The sequence below is a fragment of the Meleagris gallopavo genome, unplaced genomic scaffold (assembly GCF_000146605.3).
Source record: "Meleagris gallopavo isolate NT-WF06-2002-E0010 breed Aviagen turkey brand Nicholas breeding stock unplaced genomic scaffold, Turkey_5.1 ChrUn_random_7180001948514, whole genome shotgun sequence".
NCBI classification, from domain to species: Eukaryota; Metazoa; Chordata; class Aves; order Galliformes; family Phasianidae; genus Meleagris; species Meleagris gallopavo.
Window position 1 is genome coordinate 1 of NW_011210235.1, and position 10,480 is coordinate 10,480.

General features: G+C 62.0%; 2 protein-coding genes across 5 annotated transcripts in view; one reads left to right on the forward strand and one right to left on the reverse strand.

Moving 5' to 3' along the window:
• Positions 1 to 42: 42 nt before the first annotated feature.
• On the reverse strand, positions 43 to 8,715 carry NCKAP1L (NCK associated protein 1 like; the record flags this gene model as incomplete). Its single annotated transcript, XM_010727818.3, has 30 exons — positions 7,696 to 8,715; positions 7,490 to 7,600; positions 7,153 to 7,245; positions 7,017 to 7,073; positions 6,736 to 6,878; positions 6,564 to 6,654; positions 6,327 to 6,464; positions 6,179 to 6,227; positions 5,946 to 6,102; positions 5,789 to 5,845; positions 5,444 to 5,540; positions 5,121 to 5,230; positions 4,902 to 5,034; positions 4,739 to 4,820; positions 4,388 to 4,446; positions 3,983 to 4,128; positions 3,622 to 3,754; positions 3,267 to 3,386; positions 2,975 to 3,114; positions 2,678 to 2,809; positions 2,371 to 2,589; positions 2,133 to 2,263; positions 1,952 to 2,049; positions 1,630 to 1,723; positions 1,461 to 1,543; positions 1,288 to 1,368; positions 994 to 1,087; positions 665 to 781; positions 416 to 525; positions 43 to 331 (listed from the first exon to the last, which is right to left on the reverse strand). Coding segments are annotated over exons 1-30 (3,730 nt in total), but the record flags the coding sequence as incomplete, so codon positions are not given.
• A 122-nt stretch (positions 8,716 to 8,837) lies between these two features.
• The window catches only part of LOC104916805 (gametocyte-specific factor 1), a 4,831-nt gene continuing 3,188 nt past the window's right edge, over positions 8,838 to 10,480 (forward strand). For 2 of the 4 annotated variants that reach the window (XM_010727817.3, XM_010727814.3), the window contains exons 1-5: positions 8,838 to 9,033; positions 9,132 to 9,258; positions 9,342 to 9,431; positions 9,514 to 9,589; positions 9,672 to 10,452. In XM_010727817.3, coding sequence (XP_010726119.1) covers positions 8,941 to 9,033; positions 9,132 to 9,258; positions 9,342 to 9,431; positions 9,514 to 9,589; positions 9,672 to 9,828 — 543 coding nt within the window. In that variant the 5' untranslated portion in view covers positions 8,838 to 8,940 and the 3' untranslated portion in view covers positions 9,829 to 10,452. Of the gene's footprint in view, positions 9,034 to 9,131; positions 9,259 to 9,341; positions 9,432 to 9,513; positions 9,590 to 9,671; positions 10,453 to 10,480 lie in introns of those variants that run through there. The other 2 variants (XM_031557693.1, XM_010727816.3) reach the window with 1 other exon arrangement.

A 10,480-nucleotide genomic window follows, 5' to 3' on the forward strand; every position in this document is an offset into this window, starting at 1 on the left:
TTTAAATTGCTTTGCAGCGCAGGGCGATCGCTCCCTGAATACCAATCCAGGGCGGGGGGGTGGCCACGGCCCCCCACATCCAGCCCCCCAGACGGAGACAGGAGCGGGCTGAGGGCTCGGAACCCCAAAGCAGCTGCAGGCTGGGGGCTGCTGCATGCAAGCTGGGTGCAGCAGGAGCCCAGCGGCCCCTCAAGGACCCTCCAGAAGCCCCCCAGGACCTCTTGTCCCTTCCAGCGCTCACCAACTGCATGAGCAGAGAGACGGCGTCGCGGTTCCTGGCGCGCAGCTTGTCCGACTCCTGGCCCAGCTGCAGGAGGCTCACGGAGGCCAACTGAGGGATGGATCCTGATCAGCACCGGGCCGTGTTCACCTCCAGCACGAAGGGCTGCTCTCCCTCCCTCCCTCCCTCCCTCACCAGCAGGAACTCCTTCAGGTGGGTCTCGATGTTCTTATTGTGGAGGGTGAAGAGCGCGGCTGACACGTGGATGATGGCCTTGGCCAGGCAGTGGATGTTGTTGTTGTAGCCTGGGGACACAGCGGGGTTGGGGACGGTCCTGCTGTCCCCACTGACCTTCAGCTGCAGCTGTGGGACCTCGGGGGTCTCGGCACACACTAAGGGAGAGTGGGGTCAGCGGGGACACAGCTGGGCGCGGCCAAGCCTCACCGTCCATCTCGGTGTTGTAGACGGACGCCGGGTCGGAGGCCAGCAGGGGCAGGGACACAGCCACAAAGACCAGCAGCAGGCAGGCCACTTTGTAGTCCTCCTCTGAGGGTGAGCCATCTGCCCAAGAGGGAGCTGACATCAGTCAGGGGTCCAAGGAGGAAACCTCGGAGACCCCAGGGAGGTGACACAAGGTGGGGGTCCCAGGGGAGGAGACAGAGGGCACCCAAAGAGACATCCCAGGGGGGGTGGTTGCAGCTGGGGGGCTGTGACATGCTGCTGGTGGAGGATCTCAAGGACGGCCCCCCAGGACCCCGCAGACCCCACAGTACCCATCTTGCTGCCAGCGAGGACGTTCACCAGGGCAGGGTCGATCTCACAGGGGATCCCCGCAGCCGAGGCCAGCTCGAAGATGCTTAGGGTGACCTGGGAGGACAAAGACATGCCAGGCTGGAGCACACAGCCCCATGTAAAGTCACACTGTCTCACGAAACGCCACGCAGTGCCCCACAGCACCGTGATGTGCCGACAGCGTTGTGCCAGGCAGAAACAGCCAAGCCCTCCATGGGGACAGCTGTCCCAAGCACAGGAGGTGCCACCCCGTCCCTGTCCCACTCAGCGCCCACCTGGATGTCGGTGTCAGGGGTGACCACGTCTGTCAGGCACTCAATAGGGCCCATGAGGAAGGGGCAGTGGTGGGAGAAGACCTGCAGGGAGAGAGTGCTCAGTCTGTGAAGTAGGACCCAAGGTGATGCCCGCGGGGCTCACGTCCATTCTGAGGGGCACGGGGGGCACCCACCTCCCGCAGGCCCTGCTGTGCCATGGCACGGAAGCTCAGGATCTCACCGATGATGGTCATCCTCTTCAGGACATTGTCGGCTGCTGTGGGGGAAAAGGGGTCAGCAGAGATGTGTGTGTGCACAAGCGTGCAAACGTGCAAGCCTGTCTGCGTACAGGCCAAGACTCACAGGTCAGCCGAGGCAGCAGAGCTGCCATCTGCTCAGGTTTGCAGGAGCTGGAGCGCAGCTGGACCAGCGTGTCCATGTTCTCGTTGACCAGTTTCTGCAATGGACGGGGGCCTCACAGCAGTGGGAACGCTGTCCTGGTGCTTTCTGCCCCAGCTTGGCCCTCGTTAGCAAGCCCAAGGGGTAGACAAGGAGCTGGGTGGTCCCCAGGGTGGAACTGCCCGCCCTGGTGCTCCAACACCCAGTCCTAGCACCCTGAGCCTGGTCCCAGGACCACAAGCCTGGTGTCAGCACATCAAACCTGGCCCCAACGCCCCAAACCTACCTTCAGCTCAGCGACCTGGGAGCTCACATGCCACATGAGATTGTCACTGAGGAACTTCATGCCATACGGCCCGATGAGTTCAGCCAACGCTCGCATCTCTGCGGGGATGGAAACAAGGATGGGGACATCACAGGGGGACAGAGGGGATGAACCCCCACGCTGTCCCCTCCACATTCCTCACCTGAAACATCGGAGAACTCAGCAGCACTGAAGGATGGCTCGCCCTCACGGGGCACCGTGGTGAAGGCCTGCAGGGCGGGTGCCAGGACAATGGCCCCAGTGCTGGCCTGGCGCAGCAGAGCCTCCAGGTACCTGCAAGCATCCAACTGTGCTGACACTGACAAACCAGGACCCACAGCACCAGAGATCTACATCCCACGTGGGACATAACCCGGGCACCCGGGGGTGCTGGCACCCACCAGTTGGTGTAGATGGTGGTGAGGGTCTGCTCCCCGCTGGCATCACGGGGCTGAGTCTGCTGCAGGAGGACGCTGCGGATGATGCGCGCCGTGTCCAGGCCCACAAAGTGTGTCAGTGACTGGATGAAGGTGATGTAGGCACCCAGACCCGCCAGCACCTCTGAGGGACGAGCCACCTCCTGCGTGGCCTGGCTGTAGCACGCCATGGCCACGATGGCCCTGCAGGCACAGGATGGGCTGTAGATCCGGGCCCAAAGATCTCCTCCCCACCACTGCCCGGCACGCGGCCATGTGTCCCACAGCCTACTTGGTGAAGCGTGCCTCCAGGTGGCTGCTGAGGTACTCAGCCGGCGTCACCGTGTGCTCGAAGACAGTGAAGTTGGGCACGTGGTTGAGGCTCAGGGTCAGCTCGGCCAGCGTCAGGTGCAGCTTGTCCATGCTGGGGGGGGACAGATGCCGTCAGCCTCACCACGGCCCCGTGGGGCCGTCCCCATCGCCATCGTGGGCACGTCACGCTCACACCCAACACCTGGCACCCACCACCCCCGTGCTCACAGCTCTGCACTCCCACAGCCCGTGCCCACCCTCTCGGCCCTGCTCTCACTTGGTGGTCACGGTCCGGTCCTTCCTCTGGCTCTCAGCCCCTGGTTTGCCTCGCTCAGGTTCCCCTTTCTTGGATGGATGCTTCAGGGTCTTCTTGTTACGAGCCTTGCTGACGGTGGAGGCGCAGTGCTTGGGCAGCAGCTGGTGGCCACGGGCAGAAGGTTACGATCAGAGCCTCCAGAACCAGCAGCCACCATCCCCAAGGTTGAATCAGGGACATCGCATCTGTCCCACACGGCCTCTGGTGTCCCAAGGTTGAGGAGAACGTGGACAGAGATCCCGGAGGCCCTCACCTGCTCACTGAGGTTGTGCTGCTCAGCACAGGCATCCATGATGCAGGCGCAGGCCTGCCGGGCCATCTCCTCCAGGAATTTGTTGCACAGCCCCAACGCCGTGGCCTGGAGCTGGGGATACTGCAAAGGAAAATCCACAGCATTGTCACAACGTGGCCCCACCGTGGGACATCCTGCAGGCACACGGCACAAAGGCCACGGTCACATCATCCACAGCGTGCCACCAGTCACCCGAGGTCACGTCCCCATCCTCCATCCCATGCCACAAGCCACCAGAGGCGCCTGGCCCCTTCCACTGTGCATCCAGGCACAGTGCCCACGTCCCCACGTCGTCACCCTGGGCAGCAGGGCTCACCTCCTCCGGACACATGGGGTGGACGCAGCGGGAGAAGTGGTTGCAGAGCAGAGGGAAGGCGATGCTGTAACGCAGCATCGAGGGCTCCTCCATCGTTGCCACAAACATTTTCTCTATGGGGCGAGGGAAGAAGCTGCAGGGATGGGAGGCAGAGGGGCAGAACAAACGGGTCAGTGGGTCTGTCAGCACCTTTGCTCCTCTATCGCGTGTGTCGTCCTCGTCCCCCACGCCTGTGTGTCCACATTCTCTGAGTCCACATCGCCTCACCTTGCCCAGCCTCCCCCGTAACACATGGGCATCTCCCCACGTGTGCTGAGGGGCAGGAGGCAGCCAAGGTGACCCCTGTAACTCTGGAGCTCACCACAGACTGGAGAGGTCAGAGGCCTCGGCCAGCAGCTCCTCCAGGGAATCAAGCAGTTTGGTGTGGAAGACGATGAGGTTCATGATGCGACCCACGTCGGGGTTGGTGCTCAGTGGCAGCACAGCCTTGGCCACACTGGTGTAGGCCTAGGGGGACAGAGGGCTCAGGGCACAGCTGGGGGCACTGGGGATGGGGGGGGACAGGGATGGGGTCCAATGATGGTGGAATGGTGAGGGATGGGGAGAAGGATGGAAAAGGGAATGAGGACGGGGATAGGGACAAGGCTGGGGACAGCAGTAGGGAAGGGAAGGAAATAGGGGCATGGATTGAGATGGGAAGACAGGAGAGGGATTGGCACAGGGATAGCAGCGAGGACAGGGATGGGAATTGAGATGGGCACAGCACCTGCAGCCGGAACCAGTCCAGGCGGAGCGGTGTGAAATCAAACTGCTCCTTATCATCGACTGCAGGAAAACAGGAAAACACTGCTGAGGGAGGCAGGCTGGGTGAGCTTCAGGTTGCTTGTGCTGACTGGGAGGTATAGATCCAGGGGGTGCCAGTCTGGATGCATCACACTGGTGGATGCCAGCTGGGGGTGCCACTGTTCACCCCACAGGACCCCCCAGGAGCTGCTGTCTCCCCACTGCCCCCAGGGGACTGCAGCTGGGTGCCCAGCATAGCTCCAGGACTGCTGCTGGGCTGCAGGGCAGGAGGACATCAGTCCCCGGGGACACACAGCAGGTTCAGGGTCCTTACCTCCCTTGTCAGAGAGAGAAGAAAGGGAACTGACAAAGGACGACAGGATGATGGACTCCTCCTCGGGGCACACAGAGAGGTTCTGCAGGGACAGAGACAGGGGCTGGATCAGGGACAAGCAGGATAGGGCAGGGAGAGCCCCAGGCATGGCGTTCTGTGGTACCTGGATGATTTCACTGAGCACCAGAGCATCGAAGCGGGCCAGGTACTGGACGTGGTAACGCCGCAGCACGCCCACCTGCCGCCGCACCAGGCTCCGCAGCTGCTCCATGAGGAAAAGGATCTCTGCAATATGGCTGCCACCAAAGATGCCCATCAGAACAGGGGCAAAAACCCCCAAATTCGCACACTGCTGCCTGCAGCCTCCCAGCACCACGCTTACTTGTCAGCAAAGTCCTCCGGCGTCTTGGTTTTGGTGACGTGCTCAGCGTGCCTCACCAGCCAGCTCACCTCATCTCGGCAGAATGAGAGTGCCATGAAGACGAAGAGAGCCTGGGCACAGCAGGCCCTGTTAGGGGGCACGTGGTGCTGCCACCAACACCCCTGAGCACTACCAACACGCAGCGCTGCACGCAGACCCGAAATGTAACCACAGAGCTCTGACACCCACCCCGTGCCTCACCGTGTCCCTCGCAGCCACCCATCTCCGTGACAGCGTTCCCCTCTACCCGTCCCCCTACGCTGTCCCCTTCCCCTTGTGCTCACCTTGGGTCCCAGCAGCCCAGGCTGATCCTCCAGCAGTGCCTCAAGCTCACGCACGGCCCCACGCAGGTAAACCCGCCGGCCCCGGTGCAGGGATCCACTGTGGGAGGGTCGCAGTGGGGCTCAGAGCCCCCACCACCACCCCTCCAGCCACCCCGCTCACCCAGCAGGGATATTGCAAAGGTGGGAGCTGTGCTATGGGGTCAATACAGATTGGGATCCCGGTGATCCCCTGCCACGCTCAGCTCTCTGGGATGTGTTGGGACCCTCGGGTCCTTCCAAACCTTTGGGGTGTCGTGGGGCCTTCCATCACTCTGGGACCCTCCCCAGCCCCCTGAGCCCCCTAACCTGTGAGCCACGGCGTGTTCCTTGCACTCCTTGAGATCAGCCACCCGCTTCCCATAGCTGCAAAAGGAACACAGCTGGGCAGTGCCACGTACGAGACAGCCTCTGGTGCCCAGCAGAGCCCCCATTGGAGACCCCAGCCCCGGGGGCAGCCACTTACCCCTTGAGGCTGCTGAGCAGCTCCTCGGTGACCTTGTGGATCTGTAGGGCCTCGTCACGGAGGAGAGTGATGTAGAGCGAGCCCTGCAGCGCCAACCTCCACAGCTCCAGGCACTGTGGGGACGCCCCCAGAGCCCCCGGGCACACCAGGAACCCCACTGTTGGGCACAGATGTCAGAGAACAGTCAGACACCACGAGAACACGGGGGATCTGCGGGCACTGCGAGGACTCACTCAGGATCCAGCGTTCCATCACCTCCAGGGAAAGGTACTCGCAGGCCATCTGGGGACGCAGGCACTGGTGTCACCACTCTGCCCTCCCGCACCCTCCCCGAGGTGGCATCCCATGGCACCAACGTCCCCACGGAGCGGTGGCACTCACGGTGTCGGAGCTGGCAGGGCTCAGCATGGCGCCAGCAGTGCTGAGCAGGCTGAGGAGCTGGTCACTGCGCCACTGCTCAGAGCCCTGGTTCCTCCGTGCAAAGAGGAAATGGAGGGACAGGAGTGCACTGGTGACGGCCTGGAGGACAGGGGGACATCATAGGATGGGTCAGGGCCCGGTGTAGGGGACGGATGTGGCCCTGCTGGCTTGCAGAACCCTCAGGAGCTCCCGGCCCACCTTGGTGTGTGGTCCAAACTCCTCTGTCAGCTTCTTAAGGGGGTGGTCGTATTCCAACACCATCTGGCCCAGGCGGGCAAAGCTGGAATCACTGCAGAGATAATGACACACGTTGGGGACAGTCCTCAGTGACAGCCCCAGGGGGGACAGCCCACAGGGACGGCCAGCTCACCTGGCACCATGGCTCATCTCATGAGCACAGTGGTACATGCCAATGAGCAGCCGGCGGTCCTCGGTGCGAGCCAGCAGCAGGATGAGGGACACGTAGGTGACAATCAGGTCCAGGTAGCTCTTGGTGAAGTCATAGTTGACGTGCTAGGGACAAGGAAACTGTGAGGATACGGCCATCGCTACGGGCTGCACCAATCACCCCCCCAAGTGCACCCCATAAACCCTGCGAGCACCTCAAACTCCCCTGAGGAGCCCTCCTGGCACCCCCCGGGTAGCACTCACAATGTCAAAGAAGCACTGGTTGGCATCAATGGTGTTCAGTAACTCGTAGACGTGGTCCTGACAGGGACACAACAACGTCACTGCTGTCCCCCCAGTCTGAAATGCCAGCACTGCCCGCCAGCACCCCACAGCTCACCCTGAATTCCAGGACATCCACAAAGGAGTAGTAATAGGGTCCCAGCGCGCGGACAATGTCCCCCTTATCCTTGTGCACCGGTCCCAGGTGTTGCTGCAAGGGATAGAAGGGAACATCCAGGTAGGGTGACACAGTGGGGACACAAAGGGTGGGGTGACACGGGATAGGGGGTGGTGGAGTGACACAGGGACAGGGACGGAGGAGAAGCCAAGCAGCGATGACACAAAACGGGGCGACTCAAAGCAGGGTGACACGGGGGCACGACAAGGAAGTGACACATGACAAAAGAACAATCAGGATGGATGTGACACAGGGTTGGGGCAGCAGCGTCCCTCACCGTGCTGCTCCTCACGTCCAGGTTTGGAAACTTCTTGTTGATGAACTTGACAGAGGGCTCCATAGCTTTGTCACACAGGAAGGACGGCCGCGTCTTGGGGTCAGAGCAGGTCTGCAGGGATATCCTAAAGTTAGAGCCCCCACAACCCCACCACACCCCCCGCCGCAGCCCAGCAGCCTCCATTTCTTCACGGCCCCACCCCACACCTTCTTGATGTTGTAGATGCGGACGAGGACACCCCGGCCTCTGTCATTGAGGATCGTCAGCTTCTCAGCAAACTTGTTCTGGTAGGCGGAGGGCAGCGACATGCCGGCAGCGTGCGGGGGGGCCACCCCGTGTCCCCTTCTCCCTGATCTGCCCCTCACCCCCAGCACCAACTTCCCCTTCTTCAACTTCCTGGGCTGTGGCCACGGCCACGTGACGCCACCGACGTGTGACGCCGCTGCTGTGGGATGCCACCAAAGCTGGTGACGTGTAGCACTGGCTGTGACCCTGTAACTCTGCCTGAGTGAAGGCCATCGCTGTGTGACGCTGATCACAGCCACGTAGCGCCGGCCAGGGCCACACGGCATCCGCCATGGTCTTTTAACACCAGCCTCAGCCCTGTGTCATCATCCTGGGCCACTGCTCACAGCGATACAGTAACACCCAGAGCCCTATGTAGGTTCATATGACATAATCCAAAGCCATATAAAACCATTCAGGGCCCATAGGACAGTGTCCAGGACCGTACAACACTACACAGACCCCTATACTAAGCCCTCAAGGCCCTAATAACTCCTTGCAACGCTCACACAGAGCCTTCCAGGACCCATACAGCCACCCGTAGGTTGCACACAACACCCTGCAGGATACATACGGCACCACCCAGGACCCACATAGCATCACACAGGGCCCTATAACACTGCCCAGGACTATATACCAACACACGTGATGCACAAAACACCACACAGGGTCCTATAAGACCCTCCAGCACCCACATAACGCCCTCTGGGGCCCCGTAACACCCTGCAGGGCCCACTCTACACCACACAGGGTCCCATAACACAACCTAGACCCTAAGAAACCCCACCCAGGGCTATGTAACACCCTTCAGGCCCACATTACACCCTGCAGACTCGCAGAACGCCCTCCAGCGCCTACACAGCACTATTCAGAGCCCTGTAATCCCACCAGAGTCCTAAGACAAGGCTCAGGTGCCCCCACCCGGCGCCGAGGCGGACGTTAGGCCGCGTTGCCATGGCGACCGCGGCGGCGGAAGTGGAGCGGCGCAGGCTGCGGCGGAAGTTAGGCCGCGTTGCCATGGCGACCCCAGCGGCGGAAGCGGAGCGGCTCAGGCTGCGGCGGAAGTTAGGCCGCGTTGCCATGGCGATGAGCGGGGCCGTTCGGGGGTGGGAGCGCGGGGCTTGGTGGCCGGTAGGAGGCCGCTGGAGTCTGACGCGGAGCCAAAGATGGACCCCGAGGCGCTCGTCCAGTGTCCCTACGACAAGGCGCACCAGATCCGGGTGTCCCGGCTGCCTTACCATCTCGTCAAGTGCCAGCGGGTGAGCGGGGCCCCGGGGCGCCGCGGGGCCGTGAGGCGCGATGTAGGCCCTGCCTCCCTTCACGCGCTCAGCGCCTTCTCCTCCTTCGCTTCCCCCAGAACAACCCGCAGGTGGCTCGCTCGATGGAGATCTGCCCTTTCAACGCCAGGCACAGGATTCCACGGGCCGAGCTGCAGAGGCACATTGCCTGCTGCCCCGACCAGCGCCTGATCTTCGACTCTCAGGGTACACGGCCAGCCCACTCCCCCGCTGCAGCTCGGACCCCCTCACTCAGACACACGTCCCCACTGTGCTCTCTGTGTCCAAAGGGTCGTCTATGTGCACCGGTGACCAGGCAAAGCAACCCAAGGTCCCCGTGGCCTGGCAGGCCCCCCCGTGCCAAGAGGACTGGGAGGCAGGTGAGTGTCCTTAGGGTGCCAAGTGGTGCCTCCCCCGTGCCCACCCAAGGCTGGCACAGCCCTGTCTCGTTACCCTTTGCAGAGGTCAGTGAACTGGAGGAAGCTGCACCCTTTATCCTCAACACCAGTGTCAGTGAGCTGCCCCTCCAAGGAGACAGGTAGGAGTGTGTGGAGCAGAGAGTGCCCTCCACGAGGTGCTGCCCACCCTGACCCCTTTGTCTTGCTCTCTTTCCTCCCCAGCACTGCTCTGACTGCACCCCCAAACTGGAGCGAAGATGTGGGTCCTGCTGCAGCGACGGTGACAACAGGACTCCTCGTGAAGGGGCCGGGCCAGCAGGAGCAGAACAGACTAAGGAGGGTGGTGGCACAGCCGAGGTGGTGCCCGCCTCCCCACTAGGACCAGGGGAACCACGGTGCAAGCAAGGGCAGCGCCTGCTTGGTATCCGCTGCAGGGAATGGTTGTAGGAATAGGTTTTAAAAACGTTTTGGAAATATGTGGTTTGTGAGCATGCATGGTGTCCTGTCGCTTTTGGGGAGGGGAACTGCTTGGCCTTGCTGATAGGGGACAGCAGCAAAATGGGGACCATGGTGGGTTGGGGAAGGGGGTTCCAGTAGGATGAGAGTTGAAGGATGGGGACAAAGAGGATCCCCTGGTGTGAGCATGTCGTGGGTCCACCGTGTTGCTTGTCCCCTGCACTGCTTGGCTGTGCTCTCAGTGTGTTCCGTGCAGCTCCTGCTTGTGGCACAGTCAGTAGGGGAGGGGGAGCAGCAGTTGCATTTTGGGGCCAGCCCACGTCTCCATACCCCCCACAGTACATCCCCACGGCCAGCCTGCGTTCCAACACTGCCCCCCATAGCATCCCTGTGTCCCCAGGTGCCTCCATAACATCCCAGTCCCTCAGCAGTGTGTCCCCAGGTCACTGGTGCCCCGCTACCCCCCTCAGCCTGTCCCCTTATCTGAGATGGGGACAGCACTGAAAAGGACGTCCAGAACCATCCGGCATGGCCAAAATGGCTCCAGGTAACCCCAACCCCCCCCAGCTCCCACT